The sequence below is a fragment of the Xenopus laevis genome, chromosome 3S, assembly GCF_017654675.1.
Source record: "Xenopus laevis strain J_2021 chromosome 3S, Xenopus_laevis_v10.1, whole genome shotgun sequence".
Lineage (NCBI taxonomy): Eukaryota > Metazoa > Chordata > Amphibia > Anura > Pipidae > Xenopus > Xenopus laevis.
The window spans coordinates 66,838,252-66,860,621 of record NC_054376.1 but is presented as its reverse complement, the minus strand read 5'-3'; the positions used below and the strand labels follow the sequence as shown (position 1 = coordinate 66,860,621).

The following is a 22,370-nucleotide window of genomic DNA, read 5'->3' as shown; positions in this document are numbered from 1 at the left end:
TAAAAAAGTGATCATCAAAATGATAAAAACATTAATGTACTATATATATGGCTTACTGTTTTTAGCTGGCTCTGAGGTCTTTCGTTTTAAAGCTGCGTCCTTATCCTTTACACCACCTTGGTTTACAGTTTTACTTTTTTGCTTTATTAAATTACTGCCATCAGCTGTGTTTTTTACATCCCCGGTTTTGCTCTTCCCCGACACTTCTTTGGACATTTTTTCGGTATCAGCAACTTGAACAAACTCAGCTGTAAGGACCTCTGCCCCTAGAAATGCAAGTGAAAGGTGTACGTTAATCAATGTACAAGAAGATAAAAAGCATATTAAATGTACATTAACTAACCTCTTTTTCTTCTGTTTATGCCAGTGCTGGCAAGTTTTACTGTTGTTGTGCTCGCAGAACTAACGTGTTTGTGCTCCCCAGAAGGATGAAAATGATTTTTGTTTGTATAGGACTTCTCCGTTCTCTGAATAGGAGGAGCTTGACTCTGCGGTAGGTGTGTTTCCTCATCTATATTAACTCTAGCTTTCTCTTCTTTAATTGGATTGCTGTCCTTTGCATTAAATGTTTTGCTTTCTTGTTTCCCATTTGGTGGGTTTTTGTTCTCAGTCTTAAACTTACTTTCTGATGAAAAAGCCACATTGGTCTCACAGTCAGATATTTTGAAATCTTTATTATTTAAATTGTCATTATTAGAGTTTGCTGGTTCTTCCGCTAAGAGTTTGGAAGCTTTCTGCAATGGAACAGAGAAATTTACTGGATTTGAAATATAAGAACTCAGCCGTGAAAAGTCAAGTTGACTACATTTTCCTGATAATGTATATGTAGTGTTTGCAAGATCTGCTTTTCTTTTTGATGTGCTCTCCATGTTCTTCTGTTGAGAAAATGTCTTTAAATATTGTTTTATTAATTCTTTAGGATACAGATCTTTCCCTTTGCATGATCTATTGGTTTCCAAAATGGCATACTGAAGGCCAGGCAAAAGAGGTGCAACTTTTAATGAAATGTCTTCCTTGGCAAACTTCCTCTTGCATTCTTCTTGCTCTACAAAAAAAGAAAATTTACAGTATTACACTACCCTCTACTTTAAGTTGTTTCCTTCCAAACACTTTTTTACATATTTTTTTACAACAGAAAGACTTTTTTTCAGTGACTTTCTATTTTTTTAGTAATTTTTCTAAAATTTCAATTTAAAATTTAATGTTTCAGTCTGGAAGCTCTGTAATCCAGGTACAGACTCTGAACTGTTACACTTTGCTACAGTAGTTGACACATTTCTCAGCAGCTTTTGTTTGTATTACATTAGCAACCATTGTTGTAAAACAGCTGCCTTTAATGAAAATCAGGGAATATGCTCAGGTGGGCCAAAGTTAAGAGATGTTGGTGACAGACTATTAAACTTTAAACTTCAGCATTTCAACAATGGTCAAAAACACAAAAAAAAAGAAACGTAAAAAAAGGTCTTTATTTCTTGTATACTACCCAATATCAACTAAACTGAAAAATGTGTTTTGAAGGTGAGTGATCCATTTATCTACTTGCATGCTACAATTTTTTTTAAATTTGTTTTATTTCTAATCAATATCATATTAAAAATAAGACAAAGCCGTCATTTTTAACATCCTTTATGGCTATTTTTATAATTAGGAAATATCTATGGATTTTGTTATCTCTAGCACTAATCTGGGCAAAATTAGAAAAGTAAACTAAAGTCACATACAACTTCCTGATTCCAATGAGCAAAGTCAAATAAATCAGAAGTGCACTAAGACGCCTTTGTATAATGACTTATTCTTCATTTTAAAAGATAACAGGCTGTATCTGGGGTGCTGGGGTATATTTACAAAGAAGGAGTCTTAAAGATAATTGAACATTTGTAAGTAATATATATTGGAAAGTAATTTTTCATTGGAAAGTCATGTTTAATTTTGGTTAACAACCTAGTTAAAACAATAGGGAGAATTCATGCCAAATAGAAGTGATATTGAATATATTCATTTTGAACATAGATGTATATTGACCCTTTAAGAAAATGCTTTATATTTTGATAACTGATCATGTCCTTAGCACCAAAGCATATATTCCGTCTAACTTACTCTTAAACCAGAACCAAAACTAAAACTAAAATCCACAATATGCATTCTACTATTATCTATTGGCAAAGATAAATATCAAACCACAGGGAAAATAAAGGCAAAACCTAAGGAAGCCCAAACCCAGATTAAAAACTAGTAAAATTGAAGGCAATGTTATGGTGTTGTTATTACACATATATCTAGTGTGTTATTCACAGTTTTGACTTTTTTAAATTCATTTGTTTTTACCTCTTTTTCCCAGGGATTTGGTGTGAGGAAATAAAAATAATGCTGTCAAGCAGGAGGAATCTGCTTGGTTTAGATCTGTAAAAAATATTAAGATAAAGAGACATTTAGTTTCTTTTCTTTATGTTTGTTCAATCAGATCATGTAAATGTAATTAAAAACATATATAGGAAGAAAGACAAGAAAAGTAAAATAAAACACCCTCAATTTTAGCAAATGAAAAGGCTCATCTATCTGTCCAGACTCCCCTTGCCTCAGCTCTGAAACCACTTGAGCATGAAAAGCTAAGAGTAGTGCTCTAAAATGGCTTCTGTTTCAGAGGAGAATAAGTGCACTTCCTCCCAAGATTCCATCCCAAGACAATTCTAGCAAAGAATGGCATTAAAAAATGCAGCAAAAGGTAATGGTATCAAGCAGACAATTTGCCAGAACCATATAATAAACGGTATAGTACATGTGTGGCTCTAACCTTTGACCAAGCTAATATAAAGTGTAGTATTTGATAACTTTATTCTATTGTTTTTGAATGAACAGGACCCCTACAGATCTCCCCGGCCACAGCTGCATAAACCACCTGACACCAAAAAGTAGTTGATGCAGCTGTGGCTGGGGGGGGGTCTGTAGGGGTCCTGTTCATTTAAAAACAATAGAATAAAGTTATCAAATACTACACTTTATATTAGCTTGGTCAATCATCACCTTAGGAGTCAAAGGTTAGAGCCACACATGTATGATACCATTTATTATAATGTGTGTGTGTGTATATATATATATATATATATATATATATATATATATATATATATATATATATATATATATATATATATATATATATATATATATATATATATATATATATATATCAGTGAAGAGCCGGCACTACTCGTGATCCGCTGTGTTATTTGCCTGGGTGCAAAAAAGCATCATGAATATCCAGGAAAAAAGCGAGCACTCACAGGTCTTATCAGTCTAATAAAGGTGTTTTATTTAGCAAACAGAAGCTGACGTTTCAGCTAGAACTCTAGCCTTTCTCAAAGTATATAAGAGGATTTACCTTCTCTATACACTTACAAAAATATATGAAATGTGAAAAGTAGCAGTACTTAATGTAGTCAAGCTAAATAATGAACTTAAGGTTATTACACATTTACCAGAAACTACACTGCCGGTAAGTTTGTAATATCAGCCCTGGTATTTTATCAGTGTTTTATAGACCAGGTCGGTAGAATACTGGCCAGGTGGCAACCCGTGCATATGCCCTAATATGGAAAGCTTGTGCAAGGACTAATAACCTCAAACTGTAGTATTTACTGGTCTTATATCTGAATCCAAATATCGGTTTGGCTGCAATGGGTTACTAGACACCAAAGTGTGGGGCTAATGTATTAACGTTTGTACGTTTTTCTTTTCCATGAATCAAACATTTCAGCTCTAACAATCATGCATGCAAAATCATTTGTGCCATCTAAAAGCTGTCAAGGTAATATACAAGTCAACGGGAGTGGTCCTTATCAAATTATAAAATATTTACTTACTTTGAGGTTTTAACGTTTTTCTGATTATTTTTCTCTTTTAAAAGTACAAATAAAATGAGTTTGAATGTGTTTTTGAGACATTTGTATACCTATTTGTTTCATGCTTTTATTTTATTCATACTTTTGATATTCAGATTGTTTTAATAAACAAGGAAACATTTTTTTAAAATTGTGAGTGTAAACGACACACATTCAAATTTTGATAAATAAACCACCCTGTGCCCCTTATTTTTACTTCAAAACTAATTTGGCAAAAAAGTCATTAGAACACACTTAACTTACCTTGACACGGTTCAAATACAGAAGATGATAATAAAATTAAGACTCCCTGGTCATTTAAAAACTTGACTAGTGCCTGCAAAAACATATTGTTAAATGTAAGAAAGAGAATTTAGCATTAACACATTTCCAAAAACAACAATAAAACACTAACAATGAACTGTTCTTTTCACTCACAGTGGCCATTTTGATTTTGTGATCATTGAAGACCCAACCAAGTCCCTTCCTATGACCTTGCATACATAATTTTTTTCTCTCTAATGCTGTATATTACATTAATCAGGTGAGGCGCCAGGCTGGTTTCCTCTTGTTACTTTTACACTTGTAAATTCAGCACATGTGATTATGCCCAAGCCCAAATACATTAAAAGCAAGGAGAGACAGGAAGTGATTTCTTGTGAAGCAATCTACTTGTATTAGAAATTATTTTTTAACTGCTTCTGGCACAATACTAGTCGGAGTAGTTCAGTATTGCGTTTGCAAAGCCCAATATTATAACTGATTTTGCGGTCAATGGTTTCTGTGTACTTTAAAAGCTTGTCCAGGACTTGGCCCTTGCTTTTCTGCTTAACTCTAGATAAGGTGAGTGATGCCTTCAATGAATAAATAAAAAAAAAAGAGCACACTATGCTTGTAAACTTGCAGTAAAAGGTTCTATTATGGGAGACAATTGGTGAAGATAATGACAAAAAAAAGTTGCATTTTCTATTCAAGCCAGCTACTGCTCATGAATAAAAAAAAATCATTCAAAACACTGTCTGACTGTTATTGTAAGTGGGACCAATTCCAGACTGGATAACTGCAGGACCAATAATTTAAAAAGTAACAAAGAATCAAACATAGAAAGTCATAGAATACCACAGGCTACATCGTATTGCGTTAATTCTAAGATGAATGTATATATTTAACACAGCAACACACATTCATTAAGCAGAGTATATCATCAATACACTTTCTTAATTTTGTTTTATTTGTGCATTTTAAACCACCTTGTATTTACAAATTCACTCACCCTACTGAAGACAATATAAAAAGGTTTCTGAAAGCTTAAAATCCAATCTCATCATAAAAAAATTACCACCACCATGTCTTGCACTTAAAACAGCAATTCTAAGCAAATAATGAACATTAAAAAAGTCTTATGGAAAAAATACAAAGAAGAGGTGAACGCTGCAATTTCAGTAGTTAGAATATCTAGAATATCACCTCCTTTCCCTAAAGGAGTTATTTATCCTGTAGGGAATAACAAAAGCCACAGGTTCACTAGGAGACAGCAAAGAAATGCTTGGTTACAAGGGCTTTTGTCTGACATATGGTAAAACAAAATAATAGTTGAGCTGTACTACTATAAATAAACATGCCCAACCACACATGTAGTAATTCATCTTAGTGCTTCACAGATGATGAGGTTGGGGAGGCAATCATATGTGAAACTAAAACACAAAACTGCATGGATGGTAAATGTTAGTAGATAAGTAATTATTGCCTTAATGTTAAAATAACCTTTATTTTTAGACACATAAAGCTCAATATACACAATGAAATTTCTCCTTGCTGCTTTGTTCTGTGATGTCTCCAATATCACATCTGGTAGATACACATAATTGTATGAAAAGGGTGTAAAGTTAAGATACATTATTGCTTCTCAATAAAATGGTATAGGGGTAAGGTGAAGGTAAGAAGAGCCATTAGAAAAAAAGACAGCACCACTAGGTAACTCGGGTATTATTTATCATGTACCATATTCCTCAGAAAAATATACCACATTCACTATAATATATACACACACACACACCTTTTTCTTTATCTATAATTACAATTTATATTGCATTTACTTTACCAGAAACTAGATTAATAGAAAAAAAGCTAAATAAAGTTCCCAACATGGCATTTTAAATAGGCCAGAATTACACACATAATAACATGACACTATTATACAGCAACACAAAGTGCCCTACATAATCCACATGTATTGTAGTTAAACTATAAAACACCAGCTAATTCAAACGTAAATGCTTTTGCTGCTAATAAATGTGATACTATATTTTGATTTCGCACCAAATCCACTATTTTGGATTCGGCCCAGCCCCCGAAACCTTTGCGAAAGATTTGACCGAATACTGAATCCTAATTTGCATATACAAATTAGGGGTGGGAAAGGGAAAACATTTCTTACTTCCTTGTTTTGTGACAAAAAGTCACGCAATTTCCCTCCCTGCCCCTAATTTGCATATGAAATTAGGATTCGGATCGGCCGGGCAGAAGGATTCAGCCAAATCAGAATCCTGCTGAAAAAAAGACAGAATCCTGGGTGAATCCCCAACTTAATCCTGGATTCGGTGCATGCCTAATTTTAACAACAAATAAAAGAGAATTATCTCCAGTTGTACCACAGGTGAATTATCATTATTCTGGTGAGACCTATAGATCAGCTGTGAAAACCTGCCTGGAGTTGAACCAGGGACCTGGTGTACCTGTGCTGTCTTCATTACCACTGCTCTATGCGAGCAGACAGCTAAGGCCCTGGTTCACTCCTATGGCTATGCTTGGTAATTGCTAGTAAGCATGGCTTGTTTCACCTGTTGCCAATCTGGCCACAGGTGATTTGTGTAAGCCACTTGATTGGCTATAAAACCCCCTACTCTGCGCTCTGGGTGCGCTTCTAAGTTCTAGTATAGGGGTCATTCACTTTTAAATGAATGTTTAGTATGATGTAGCTATACATATGCTATATAAGACCATATTTAGCTTTTTGTTTAGCAGCTCCCTAGTTTGGTATTTCAGCGGCTATCTGGTATGCAAAGATCTTATTTACCCTCGCAAACAGGCAGTGCTTTGAGAAACAGGAATATGAATAGGTGAGCGCCTGCAAGGGAAAATAATAAAAAGTACAAGGTAATTTCAGGGTCTGTCTGTGATAATTATCTATTGATGCCCTTAGAAATTTGCAAACATGCAGTCTAGTAATTACATTAAAGGAGAAGGAAAGGCAAAACATAAATGCTTTTCTACATTAAGACTGGTGTACAGATAACTCACTGCAGGTTTCCAAAGTTGTCTGCCTGCTGGTATGTGGAAGCATGAGCACTCTGCGTAGACTGGTGTGTGACTCGGGTGACGTCACTGAGTCTGCAGGTGCAGCCTTGAGGCGCGTAGAGCAAAATTTCTGTTCTTTGCACATGTCTTAGGGTTCTGCTTTTTCCCTTTGCACGCATGCAAATTCGGCTATGCGTGAGTCATCATTGACCCCAAACACCACGCCCCCCAGCCAATCAGTTCATTAGCGTCTCAGTACTAAGTAGACGCAGAAGCATTATTTATTGCAGTATACTGGGGACAGCAAGCAAGGATTTTCGGTGCGCAGCGAGGGGACAATATATATAATAAACAGCTTGTGGTGCGCAGTTCTGGGAAAATAGTCGCTCCTGGGGTCAAGGCTTTTTTTCCCCCCAACATGTGCAACAAGGAGAATGAGGCAGAGGGAAGCTTCCTGTACTTCACAAACATGGCGCCTGTGTTATTACAAATGCGACCAGAACAACAAGACGGATTTCAAACGATAGGAGTGGCCTGGGTGAGTTCAAACTTTAGAGATTTAGGAGATATTGAGGAGTACATTAGAGGTAGATAGGTGATGTTTTTTGCCTTTCCTTCCTTCCTTTAAGATTATTGTACTTTCTTTTGGCAAGAATTTAGGGTCTTGGGATGAACAGGCTACGACTGAAAACAATACAGATGAATAGTACAGTCCATAATCTAACATTTACACAGGGTTTCTCCCTAGGTTTACCTGCATACAGTAGGAATGTGACATGAATAGTTTGCATTAACCCCTTTTTGGCATGAGTTCATTCAGTTGGGGATATGTAGGAAAAAAATGCATGTTGGGAACTTTATTTTTCCCAACATGCCATTTTAAATAGGCCAGAATTACACACATAATAACATGACACTATTATACAGCAACACAAAGTGCCATACATAATCCACATGTATTGTAGTTAGACTATAAAACACCAGCTAATTCAAACGTAAATGCTTTTGCTGCTAATAAATGCAATACTATATTTTGATTTTGTACCAAATCCACTATGCAGATACATACAGTAGTGTGAAAAACTATTTGCCCCCTTCCTGATTTCTTATTCTTTTGCATGTTTGTCACACAAAATGTTTCTGATCATCAAACACATTTAACTATTAGTCAAAGATAACACAAGTAAACACAAAATGCAGTTTTTAAATGAGGGTTTTTATTATTTAGGGAGAAAAGAAATCCAAACCTGTGTGAAAAAGTAATTGCCCCCTGAACCTAATAACTGGTTGGGCCACCCTTAGCAGCAATAACTGCAATCAAGCGTTTGCGATAACTTGCAATGAGTCTTTTACAGCGCTCTGGAGGAATTTTGGCCCACTCATCTTTGCAGAATTGTTGTAATTCAGCTTTATTTGAGGGTTTTCTAGCATGAACCGCCTTTTTAAGGTCATGCCACAACATCTCAATAGGATTCAGGTCAGGACTTTGACTAGGCCACTCCAAAGTCTTCATTTTGTTTTTCTTCAGCCATTCAGAGGAGGATTTGCTGGTGTGTTTTGGGTCATTGTCCTGCTGCAGCACCCAAGATCACTTCAGCTTGAGTTGACGAACAGATGGCCGGACATTCTCCTTCAGGATTTTTTGGTAGACAGTAGAATTCATGGTTCCATCTATCACAGCAAGTCTTCCAGGTCCTGAAGCAGCAAAACAACCCCAGACCATCACACTACCACCACCATATTTTACTGTTGGTATGATGTTCTTTTTCTGAAATGCTGTGTTACTTTTACGCCAGATGTAACGGGACGCGCACCTTCCAAAAAGTTCAACTTCTGTCTCGTCGGTCCACAAGGTATTTTCCCAAAAGTCTTGGCAATCATTGAGATGTTTTTTAGCAAAATTGAGACGAGCCTTAATGTTCTTTTTGCTTAAAAGTGGTTTGCGCCTTGGAAATATGCCATGCAGGCCGTTTTTGCCCAGTCTCTTTCTTATGGTGGAGTAGTGAACACTGACCTTAATTAAGGCAAGTGAGGCCTGCAGTTCTTTAGATGTTGTCCTGGGGTCTTTTGTGGCCTCTCGGATGAGTTGTCTCTGCGCTCTTGGGGTAATTTTGGTCGGCCGGCCACTCCTGGGAAGATTCACCACTGTTCCATGTTATTGCCATTTGTGGATAATGGCTCTCACTGTGGTTCGCTGGAGTCCCAAAGCTTTAGAAATGGCTTTATAACCTTTTAAATTGAACTCAGGTGTGATAAACCACAGTTAAGTTATTTTTTAACAAGGGGGGCAATCACTTTTTCACACAGGCCCATGTAGATTTGGAGTTTTTTTTCTCCCTTAATAACGTAAACCTTCATTTAAAAACTGCATTTTGTGTTCAATTATGTTATCTTTGACTAATAGTTAACGGTTTTTGATGAGCAGAAACATTTAAGTGTGACAAACATGCAAAAGAATAAGAAATCAGGAAGGGGGCAAATAGTTTTTCACACCACTGTATAAATGTATTTTGGTTTTACACAAACCTAGTGTACCATAGTGGTTGGTCCACAGAATTTCTGTAAAGCAGGGGGATTCAAACCCCTAAAAATTGGAAGTTCATATAGCGTTTATGCACCTTTTCTACATAAAAAAAACTAAACAAGTCCAAAGGGAGGATACATTTTCACTTTTATAGAGCTTATTTACAAAAGCAATTTTGTAAATAATCCTGCAAAACTGCTGAATTACCTCCAAACATCTATTCATAAAGGTTCTTGCTCCTGTACATGCTCCTTATATCTTTCATATAGGACCCAGGGCCGTTCCTATGGCAGGTTACCAAGGGTGGCAAAGAAAACACCTAATTTTTTATTTTTCAAAATGGAAATTCGTATTTCCTGCACTAGCATTGTGGTCCACCCTGACACACTCTGATGCAAAAAGGTAAGCACAGGCAGGGAAGCGGGGCATCGGGGGTTCTGCCTAAACTTCCCCGGATAGCATCAATACCGGCTCTGATGAACTGTGTACAAGATGCATAGTACCTGCTGCCTTGAGAAGATGTTACCAAGTATAATAATGCAAATACACACCAATGAAGAAAAACTGACATACCTACTACATTGCTAAATTTCACTCAAGTTATACATGCATTTTGCAGACACCTATTACTGTGCTGGAATCTGGGGGGGGAGAATATGTTTTGTGGGCAAGAAAATATGGAGATTGGAATGTGTTTTATTGTGAGGGTGGCAAGCTTTTAAGGGATTCTGTCATGTAAAACCATGTGTTATTTTAAATGCAGCAGTTAATAGTGCTGTTCTAGCAAACTTCTGCACTGAAAGTTGTTTTTCCAGAGAGCAAACAGATTTTGTAGCACTCAAAAGTAAAAATCCAAATCCCACTTTGACTCTTCCTTTTATATTAAGTAGGAGAAACAAAAGCTTATCTGAAAGCACTTCCATTTTGCAGCGCTTACTCATCCTGAAAACACATGACCAGGCAAAATGATCTACGATGACTGCTTACACACCAATATTACAACTTAAAAAATACACTTGTTGGTTCAGGAATAACATTTTATATGGTAGAGTGAAATTTTTGTGATGTAAACAGTGTCATTTAGTAATTAAAAGGATAGCATAAAAAGTATGACAGAATCCCTTTAAGAACACATAAAATAAAAAGTTCACATTACTTTGACAAATAAAGCTATAAACAAACATTACGCATGGTCAGCCACATGAAATAGCTTTCACTTTCCATTTCTTGGAAAGCAGGCTGAAAATGAAAGTAAAACAGTCTCTTGCTAGATCTCATTAGAGAAGGACAGAAATTACATCTGTTTAAAAGCAGTACACAGCACAGATTTTACAGCTGCTTTAATACCGATGAAGATTTCATATTCTTCGGGATGTCAAAGAAGGAAATGAAGAGCTGACACAGCTGCAAACAACAAGAGCTATCTTTCAACTACTGCTTAGGATTCTATGGCTATGAATGTTAAACTGTGTTTCTACAGCTTTTAAATGCTAGGACTATATAATGTGAGGCAGATTGCACATGACAAAAGGTAAGAAAACTTTGCCTATCACACACTGAATTACATATAGATCACATTAGCAAGTAGTTTGCATACCCGCTGCTTCTACACAATTTTGCTGTAAGTTTTCCTTGTGTGGCAATTCACTTAGGAAAAGCATTTGAGGGAGATTAGTCATCCATAGTAGCGAAGATTTATTAAGGGCGACTAATCTTTTGTACCAGTACCCCAAGGCTTTATAAAAGTATATGTAAATTTCCATATGGGTACACTGAGAATTGTATCTCCCTCACTTATACATTTTGCAATGGAATAATTAATATTTTATCATACGTAGGTAATAGTGATGTGCAGGTTGGGAAAACTCAACCCGCAACCGACCCGGCTTCACCCCTCCATTCATAAACCCTCACCACCCTGCCGATGACGTTAGGGCGATCTCCATACCTTAATAAACACAACAGGATTTTTATGCCACCTTACTAACCTTACCCAATAGCGCTACAGCCCACTAACATGGAAGTTTTCAGCTTTGGGGCAAATTAATGAAGATTCACCTGCCCATATTCTGGCAACAAACTGCAGAGAACACAAGTTCATTTTTGATCTTTTTCACTTTTTCAGCATATGATTGCTTTGGCTTGCTCCTTACGAAGATTTAAAAAATAAAGTTTTTTTCCCCACAGTTTTAGTTAGGAAGCTTTTCATTTTGCCAAAAACTAGATTTTTTGTTCAAAGGAAAACTGTTCACCCAAACAGTTTATATCAAATTAAGTGGCATATTAAAGAATCTTACCAAGCTGGTGTGTATATATATATATATATATATAAATATATAAATCTAAGAAGAGGATCAGCACTCACAAATAAAAATTTATTTAAGAACTATGGACTGACGTTTCGGCCCATCCAGGGCCTTTCTCAAAGTATCTTAATAAACAGTGAAAGTTGCTTAAATTCAAATACTGGCGGGAAAAATGATTGAGAAATCATTTATAAGTGCATATGAGTAACTTTTTGACCTCTATAGATTATATCTTATTATTTGAGTGTGATGTTTAATGATAGTCGCTCATTTTATGACGTTGCAGGTACGTAACAGTGGCTGTTTTCCCGCCAGTTTTTGAATTTAAGCAACTTTCATTGTTTGTTAAGATACTTTAAGAAAGGCCCTGGACGGGCCGAAACGTCAGTCCATAGTTCTTAAATAAATTTTTATTTGATTTTTCTAACTCCTGTGAGTGCTGATCCTCTTCTTCGATTTGTATTATTTAGTTTGCTGATCGTGCACCCAGGCAATTTATCACCTTTTATCGTGAGTGCTGGCATCCCCTCGAAAGTATATACATACATATATATATATATATATATATATACACACATACTTTTTTTTTTAAGTAACTATTGCCCTTTTACATCTCTTTCTTTGAACCACCATTTTTGTGATGGTCTGTGTGCCGTCTCAGAGATCACCTGACCAGAAATACTGCAGCTCTAACTGTAACAGGAAGAAGTGTGAAGAACTCTGTCTGTTAATTGGCTCGTGTCACCAAATATCTATGGTTTGTTTGGTTGCACCATGAATCATAGGATCCCAGGGGGCAGACATTATTTTTTTTTTTAAATGGCAATTTTCTATTTATGATTACCCATTGGCACATACTACCAAAAAAGTTGATTTCCATGAAGCAGGGTTTTACATATGAGCAGTTTTATGCAATATATTTTTATAGAGACCTACATTGTTTGGGGGGGTCTAATTTTCTTTTAAATTTCCATTTGGCAGCAAGCCAGAGCAATGCAGAAAAAACAAATGAGCTCAGGAATTCTTTTGCAATTGTTTGTCCAAACATGAACAGATGAAATTTCATACACAGTGTCAAGAATGTTAGGACTGCAGTGTGAGGTTGCTGGCAAGTTATGAGTTACGGTTCTCTTTACTCAGCATGCCTTAACAAGCTCAGGGGAGTAGCCTTTCATCAGGGAACAGAGGTTTTGTAGTCTCAGGGAGCGCACACACACATCATTGCCAGTTCAATTTTGGACTCTTCATGTGTTCCTGAATGCTAGTAAAGGCTACACAGTGTGCATCCTTCCGATCTGACACGATGAGAGGAAACACAGGCCTCACATCGGATGCACCGTATCTAATGTAAGCAATGCAAATGTCACATCTACAAATTGATTGCATCCGACGCGACTGTCGGATGCGAACTCTGCACTTTGCGTCTTTACCTGACAGTCGTGTCGGATGCTATCAGTTTGTAGATGAGACACTTGTATTACTAACATTAGATTCAGCGCATCTGACATGACGCCTGCGATTCCTCTCATCACATCGATCTGAAGAAGGTGCGTTTCAGCCCTAAATCTGTACTCAGTGAATCCCTGCTGTGTGTTCCGTTAAACTGCTCAGAACCGCACTTTCCCAGGGGTAATACAAACCTTTCACCTGAAGGAAGTTTCCTGCCCATGCCCCATTGGTACCACTCCAAGTCACAGTAAGATCTGTTCCTCAGTTGCCACTTCATTATGTTAAAAGTACTGTGTCTCCAAGTAAAAGCGGTTCTGTTACAGTAGCCTGACTCATGCAGTTTTAGCTCCCTTGAGTTACAGCTTCAGTGCTCTCCTGTCTAACACTGCCATGCAGGCTGAATGTGCTGGGGGAAAGTCCTTTAAAAGGAATACAATTGTTGCAAACAGTCACTGGGATTGGCAACATTGCTTAGTAGCAGTTATAATTGCCTTCAGCCATTGGGATCCGTGACCTAGTAACTTTACTCTGACATTTAACACAGGAGCTGGCGTTTTCCAGATAACAGATCTTTCCGTAATTTGGATCTTTATACCTTAAGTCTCCTAGAAAATGTAAACATTAAATAAACCCCAATAGGCTGGTTTTGCTTCCAATAGAGATTAATTATATCTTAGTTTGGATCAAGTACAAGCTCCTGTTTTATTATTACAGAGAAAAAGGAAATCAATTTAAAAATGTTAGATTATTTGATTATAATGGAGTCTATGGGAGACAGCCGTTTCATAATTTGGAACTTTTTGGATAACAGATTTCCAGATTAAATGACAAGGAAAGGCAAAAAAATAAAATCCCATTTTTACTTTCTTTAATCAAAAAGAAACCTATCTCCAATATACTTTGATTAAAAAATGTGTACCGTTTTTATAAGAAACCTGACTGTATGCAGTAAAATTCTACCTTCATTTACTGATGTGGATAGGAATTGTCAGACGCTCCCTAACTGCTGAGCAGGGAAACAATCATACTTATGAACAGCAGGGGGAGCCCCCACCTTACTTCCCAGCCATGCAGAACTCAAGCAGCTTTGTTTATGACGATCCCTAAGCAGCCCAGACCACACTGAGCATGTGCAGGGTCAGGGTCAGGCAAAGATTTTTAACAAAGTTACAAGATGACAGCCCCATGTGGCCAACTTTGAAAGCATAAATTATTTGTTTGATTAGGCTTGTGGTGCAGTAAGTTCATGCTTATGTTTAGTGTACAAAATACAGCATTTTTAGACTTATTCTATTTTAGACTTTCCTTTTCCTTTAAGGATCAGATACCTGTATATGTCCCTTAGTTATCATCAACTATGTCAGAACCAATATTTTATAGTAAGCTTATCATATCATTTTTTTTGTTACAGCTGTCCAATTAAGACAACTTTCTCAGAGAAGAAAATGTAATATAACAATACAAATACATGAAACCGTTTTATCAGCTACAAAATACTTTGAGGCATAGGTAGGTCACACAGAACACAGGACATGAGCCAACTTTTAGCTTAGATTTCTCTCACACATTAAACCATATAATCTAACCAGATCAACAAAAGGTCCACAAAATTCTGTAAAAACATTTAAAAGGAATAATGGGTTTATAATGTTATTATATTCCTGTTCCTGGAGGTAGAAACATAAAATGCATGTAAAGAAAAGGTTTTATTGTTAAATCTAATTTACATATAAACCTATTCAAATGTGAACACAAACAATGTACTAATAGTTGGGTTTGCACTATATACCTTTTGAGCATATGATGCTAGAAAAATATGTTCACATATTGGAAACTATTCTAAACAATTGCACTTGATGCATCAAAACAAGAGCTATTGACTTTACTCAACTTTAAATAACTGGGATGGTGCCTGGCAGCCTGCCGAGACAGACACATTACCACTTAGCTCAACTATAGGAAAGTACACAGATTGTCTTTGAACACATGAATCTTTAATGAATGGCATCAATATGCGCACCAACTGCGCCCATTTTTGTGCGACCACAACTGCAGCTGTCTGTTGGTCTTAATGATGTTGTATGTTTTTCAGAAGTTTATGTAATATTAGCAGTTTATAGTGCGAGACAGGCTTCAGTTTAACAATGCTCTTCAAAGGCTATAGGAGCCATTTATCATGCTGTGTAAAACAGTGGTTTTATATTTATCTCATTTGATGTGGCCCATAGCAGATTTCAACAGTTACCTATAAGTTAGAAAACAAAGGCAAAGATCTGATGGGTTGCTGTGGGCAACATCATCAGTGATGTTTTTCTCCATATAACTTCCTGCCTGAATTTCTGCCTATCCACGCATAGCTCTGGGCTCAGATTACAACAGGGTGGGGAGGAGGGATGGGGAGAGAGTTGCGAACCGAGCATGCTCAAGCCTGTGCCCTGGGTGTTTCTTTGACAGAGGACTCAGAACAGCATTGCTTTGAAGGTTTACTGGTGTATTTATATAGAGCTTTCAGTTTTGTGAGGAACAGAAAAATAAAGCTTTCACTTTCTGTTTCTTAGCAAACACTTGAAAGTGAAAGTATGACTGTCCCTGAATATATCACAGATAGCAGTTTAGTTTCTTTTGCTTAGAAAAAAACATCTTTTGCGTTTGCTACAAGACTGATGAATTTTTTTGTGCAACTGAAAATCTGTTAGTTGTGTAGGTCTTTGAACCTGGCCAAAAAAAAAAAACTACACACACCAACTGTTATGCTTCAGTTACTTATATTTGTATTGCTTATGTTTAATTTCAGAATGGACACAAAAAAGTTAATTATTTAAAATATTTATACAATTAATATAGAAATGAATCCTTGAACTCAAAGAAGCCTATTTTTAGGAGGGAGGGCAAGTACAAAGTTCAAAATATTGACACAACACACCATTATTCTGGCTTTGGCTGTACTTAGCTGGTGCTACACTTTGTGTTTCCCAAATAAAATTCAAAAACAATTGCACCTGCTTTTTGAGGGATGTGTAAGTAGGTACAACTTGCCAGCCTATGCATTCATGAACCACAAAAAGAAGAGTTCACTTCAACTTGAAGCAGCTCTAGCTACATTAATTATGGAACATTCATGTGCCTGTGATCATCAGCATGCTACCCACTTGGCTTAAAATTGCATAACGGTTTTAAAAATTAAAAAAATCAAGTTCAGTTTGATATATAATGACTTTAGAATCCATGGAAACATAAATTCAGTGCCAACTTCAATTTATTATACCCCAAAAGTCAGTAAGCACAAAGCTTGTTCTATGTATAATACTCCTAGAACACATGACACATAAAATGCAGTTTCAATTCAATATATAATAACATTAGAACAAACAGAAGATTAAGGTACATATGGTTTAATTGTGCTGTAATAAACTTTCCACTGTAGAAATACACAATGCTATGGCTGACACATACATATTGTTTCAACAAAAAGATATAGCAAACTAATCTTACCAGTTCTTTTTCTTTCATTAACTCTTGCAATTTGTCCAGTTCTAACCCCACCACATTAGATGTGATTACTTGGTATGCACTGTAGTAGATGTTTTCAAAACATGCTTAAGAGAAAAGAGATATGAACTAATATTATTTATTTATTTATATATTTGTTATATATCTAATGGGCCATATACTTAAAAAATGTAGAGAAAAGATGAATAAAGTGGGGGAATGATTTATGAGTCAAAGATAGTTGAAAGAGAAAATTGTGAACTCAAGGCAATAACAATGTTCTCCCCAACATAAAAATCTTAACCATTTCCCCCACCTCTCTGGGTGAAATACAGACTACTGGCATGTTTAAAGGACATGTCAACCCAAAAAAATTTTTTTTGCCTGATAAATGGAAACACAATTATAAGGGAAAGTGAAATGCTCATATATCAAACTTCATACAGTGATTAAAACAGTGATTAAAACGCTATGCATCAATTCTGATCAGTTCTTTACAGTGGGTCTAAATGATGATTTAGACCCAATTTGTACATTTACACTGTACATTAAAAAAACAGAAAGCACTGCTATTGGGAAGTTTTATTTATTTTTTTCTAAATCTGTACAATTAGAAATCACATGAATTTCGTATTAGACCACATATGTTTCAGAGTAGTAAAGCAGTAAGCCATGTCACTGGCTTAATTGCTTCAATTTGATAGAGTAGATTCTCTTATTTCTCAGCAGCAGACATGGAATACGAAGGTATCAAATGTAACAGATTAGTGTTAAGACCAGGCTTGCTAAACTGCTAAAGGGAAATATGTCCTTGTACTAAACAGAAAAGAAAAAAAAATAATAAGCAAAACTGCATGTAAAAAAGCCCCCCTTGCTAATACATTTTGCAGTGATAATGTGCTTTTCAATTTATTTTATAGGTTTTTATTTAGCATTTTATAACAATAAACAAATAAATAATAAAGCGTGCATGGTTCCGTCATTATTATAGTCATCATGGTACATCATATGCATGCCTTTCAATACTTTTCAGTTATTTTATACTTTTTTGGTATTTTTGTTATTTTGTACTGAACTGATAAAACTCAGATTACACCCTAAACATTGTGCCCTGGGGGTAAAAATAATCAAATTACCCAATAACAAAAAAAGGACTGATTTTCTAAGCAGCTGCAAAATGTCAATAACAAATGGAGAACTCCAGTACCTCAATATATAAAGAACACTTTCTCAAGCAATTAACTCAGTTAATTAATCTTAAAAATGTGACATTTTTGGCCAATAAATTTAGTTCTAATGGGAACTGTACCTTCTTGTCCAGTTAAAGCTCTCTTTGAAAATGTGCCCTTAGGTAACTTCTGTATTAATTCTGGCAATTTGATAACTTCTTTAATTTCAAGTTTATTTGACCTGCATGTTCAAAAATATAAGAAAAAAGAGAAAACCCAAAGTTCTTTTTACTTAATGCTAAGACATATGCATGAAAGTAAAACAAATCTTGTTTAAGCATCTAACTCACCAAGTGCCATTGAACTAGGTGCCTACCATGTTTTCAAGGTAGGAAAAGACGAAGAATAGGTTAGGAAGGATTAGGATAAATTGATGTAAATAATAACTTACCACTAAAAACATAATATTTATGGCATTAGTCATTTCAGCTTTCAGAATCATAAATACATTGCATTATCATGTTTATAAAGTGCCAATATATCCCGCAGCTGTATAATAAATGGGTTAATACACTGTACATACAGAATTACTTACAAAGCAACAAATACCTGATAGGCGATAAAGATCGAGTTATATACAACGCTCTTACATATGATATTTATAGAAGAAAGAAAAAGAATGTAAATACATACAGCTGAGCTGGAATCCCAAAATTGACTGTAGACTGGAAAACAATATCACACATCAGTTGATCCTGGAAATACATCTGTCCTTTCCACACATTGTAATAGCCTGTAAGGAAAGTGTGTACACATTAGACATGGAAGGTAAGTAAATAGTAGGTTTTTTCTTAAATTTTTTTGTTAAATTAATTATAGAATATTTAAAATTTAAAAAATAGCAAGAAAAAGAAATCCCAAAGCTTGCATGCCAATGTAAAATATATCAGAACTAATAGATAGACAGATCAATCAATCTAAAAATAAATATGCTGCTGTGTAGCCAAGGGCTAAATAACACAGGTTTAAAAGCAGATAACAGAAGAAGAATACAATGGGCTTCATCATACACAGGAATCTACACCCATTGTAGCAAAGTTTATTCAGGGCACATACATTTCTGTAATTGTATGTGTTCCAAGGGTGCTCTTACTGTTAGTGGCTGATGTTATATAGAAAAGTATGTATGTCTTGGAACATAATCCCAAAGGAAAGTGATCTGATTCTCAGCAAGAGAACAATATAGAATTATCTTACCTTCATGGTGTAGTTTAACCCTAGAAAAAAACAAAGAAGATCAGAAATTCAAGGTAAAAGGCTATATACATGTGATTTTTAACCCCCCACCCCAAACCACATAATGAAGCCTAAGTAATACTTAAAAACAGGTACCTGCTTTTTAAAAAATACTGTATTACTTTTATAAAGAAAAGATATTGCTGCTTTGTTACACTGAGAGCAGCTACAGCAGTTTTTTATTTACAATGTTCGTAACTGTATACCTTTTATCTTAAAAGTTAACAAAAGCATGCTTTGTTATGGAAGAAGCCAAAATAATTACTTACATATCTACTATGCCTGGTAACACTAGTGTGCTATGTTTGTGGAACTGAAAGATCCCAGTTATACAGGTTCACAGGAGACTTGGAAATCTAACATTACCATTGTGAAATTCATACTTCTGTGGCTAAAAAAAAAGATATAGATTACATCATTATCAGTGCTTAAAATGCACTAAACATTTTGTTGAAATACATGTCTGTGTAGGTTTTCTTTCATCCAGGTCATGATATTTCTTATAGTGGAAAGTCTTAGGCTACCGTCACATGTCATGCTTTTCTACCACCATAAAAATGACAGAAGTGAAAATTCTAGCTAGGCCCCTGTCCACTCCATATGTGTGCTCATCAACAAGTTGTACTTTTCCTGTGAGACAGGCACAAATGGAGCAGTTTTGGGCCAGAAAATGCATACTTGAGATTGTTGGGGTGAAACCTCCCTAATGTTTGCAATGACTGGCAGATTACAGTCCTGCAATTATACATAATTCTATGCGTTGTGTGACAGCTGCCTAAGAGGCATGCTTATTAACACCGGACATAAATACCGATAATCAGCCATTAGATTTGAACAGTCTTCTACAAGTTAGAAAACAGTACTTGTTATGTTACATCAAAATGATTGCACCAAGACTAATGGAAGATTTATATTTAGTGAGCAAAGTGTTCCTTTTCCTCTTTCACAAAAACACACACACACCATTACGGGGATCATAGAGGTCCTGTGTCTGTGAAGAAAACAGACGTCTAATCAGCTGTCACATATTCCAACTAAGGTGATCAGGGTGAGAAAACTGAAAATCTAAATCAACCGTGCCCTATTCTCAAGATGCCTCATCTACTCAAAAAGTGTCATGGCTTCAGAGTAAAACTTCTGCAATACATTAGCTGATACATTTCTTATCTTTGGCCCAGCGTTAAATAAAAGGCAGCTGTTATAATTGATACAATAGTTGCTAATATTCCATAGATGCTGCTGAGAAATGCATGTAGCATTATATGTAGAAATAATGTAGCAAATTGTAACAGTTCAGAATCTGTACCTGGATCACTGTGCTGCAAGACTGAAACACCAGAGACTGGAATTTAAAGCAATTTATTTCTGGTGAACAAAGTGAAAACAACTAAATTGAAAAATTATTTGGAAGGTTAACAACCCCTTTAATCCAGAATCTGAGAGTCTGGCTTTAGATCTAATATAGCCCTCTGAGGGGTGCTACTTTTCCCTACAAGATTGGGGAAAAAACCCCATAGATCCTGTCTTTTTACATGCAGGGTTTGCACAAAAGTCAGTTATTTTGTTGGTGGAAGAATGAGTGCTAATACATATGCTAAGAAAGGAAGCCCCCTAAAAGATACATTAGATCTGTCAATGAAAATCTGGCACCCAACTCCTGATTGAGGAGCGACAGAAGCTGAGAGGCAGAGAGAAGAAAACTTGATTATTTTAGAAGTGGTACTGGATAATTTATTGTAGGGATGCACCGAATCCAGTATTTGGTTCGGGATTCGGCCTTTTTCAGGAGGATCAGCCGAATCCTTCTGCCGCCAGAACTGAAACCGAATTTGCTTATGCAAATTAGGGGCAGGGAGGGAAATCGCTTGATTTTTTGTCACAAAACAAGGAATTAAACAATGTTTTCCCCTTCCCACACCTAATTTGCATTTGCAAATTCGAATTCAGTTCTGTATTCGGCTGAATCTTTCGCAAAGGATTCGCGGGGTTCGGCCCAATCCAAAATAGCCGATCTGGTGCATCCCTATTTTGTTGAATAGATTTACGTTTTATATTTTCATTTGATACTACATCCCAGGCACTGTATCCCTGCGCATCACCTTGTAGTTGGTAACTGTGAGAGGAGAGGGGCAGGCGCTAGATACCCGTGAGCTAAACAGAAACAGATATGTTCCCAGTGCTTCATCCCACACAGGAAATGACACGTTCCTAATGCAACTCTGCGTTACACAATCGCTGCTTTTCCTTTCACGCTTGAAAGAAGGCAAATCGCTACCGAACCAAAATCCCACTCGCCAGCGTCAAACATAAACAATCCCACAGTCCAATGAAATCGCCCTACTGGAATGTATCGCTTGGCTGTCATTTTCTCCTCTGAGATCTCAGGGTGTACCATTGACGTATAAACCCTATACCCCCTTCCAATCTGATTTTGGTGTACCCTGAAAAGCAGGCGCAGCATGTACTGAAGGATCCATTACATTATCACATACACTGCTCGGAAATGATAGATCAGGGGCTCACCTCTCCGTATCCCTTTCCAGCTCCTGTACAAAAAAAAAAAAAAATCCCCGCTGCCTAAAAATGTCTGACGCTTAACAGGCACAGTGTTCCAAGAAGGGTAGTCTCCGGAAGCACTTCCCGTAGGAAAAAAAAAAGCCGAAGAGAAAGTGAAAACTCACCCGGAAATGAAAGGTACAAGTTCCGCCCTCTTCTGCGGCTCCTGTGCTTTAAATGATCTAGATTATTTTTATTGCTAGATGTGATCTAAGCATTTTTTGAAGAGTTCAAGTGACGAAACTTCTGAGAATTTGACGTTTTAGTGGTAATGTGACAAAGTGACTCGTTCCCGGAAAGTGAGGGGTTGTTATGGAAACAGAGGCAGTGTCAATTATCCCCTCGGCCATAATTATTCTGATGAGCATATACTTATGGCAATGTGCCTTAATTTTGCTGTAAATGT

The 22,370-nt window shown here is 36.2% G+C and overlaps 1 protein-coding gene across 4 annotated transcripts in view; it reads right to left on the bottom strand.

Moving 5' to 3' along the window:
• The window catches only part of LOC108713041 (protein TASOR 2), a 53,930-nt gene extending 31,849 nt beyond the window's left edge, over positions 1 to 22,081 (bottom strand). For 3 of the 4 annotated variants that reach the window (XM_018255701.2, XM_018255704.2, XM_018255703.2), the window contains exons 1-10: positions 21,932 to 22,081; positions 19,678 to 19,799; positions 19,370 to 19,389; positions 18,806 to 18,905; positions 18,253 to 18,353; positions 16,947 to 17,050; positions 4,143 to 4,215; positions 2,326 to 2,400; positions 344 to 1,045; positions 57 to 266 (exon numbers count right to left, since the gene is read on the bottom strand). In XM_018255701.2, the coding sequence (XP_018111190.1) occupies positions 57 to 266; positions 344 to 1,045; positions 2,326 to 2,400; positions 4,143 to 4,215; positions 16,947 to 17,050; positions 18,253 to 18,353; positions 18,806 to 18,905; positions 19,370 to 19,389; positions 19,678 to 19,679 (1,387 nt within the window). In that variant the 5' untranslated portion in view covers positions 19,680 to 19,799; positions 21,932 to 22,081. The other variant, XM_041588452.1, reaches the window with a different exon arrangement.
• Positions 22,082 to 22,370: the final 289 nt, after the last annotated feature.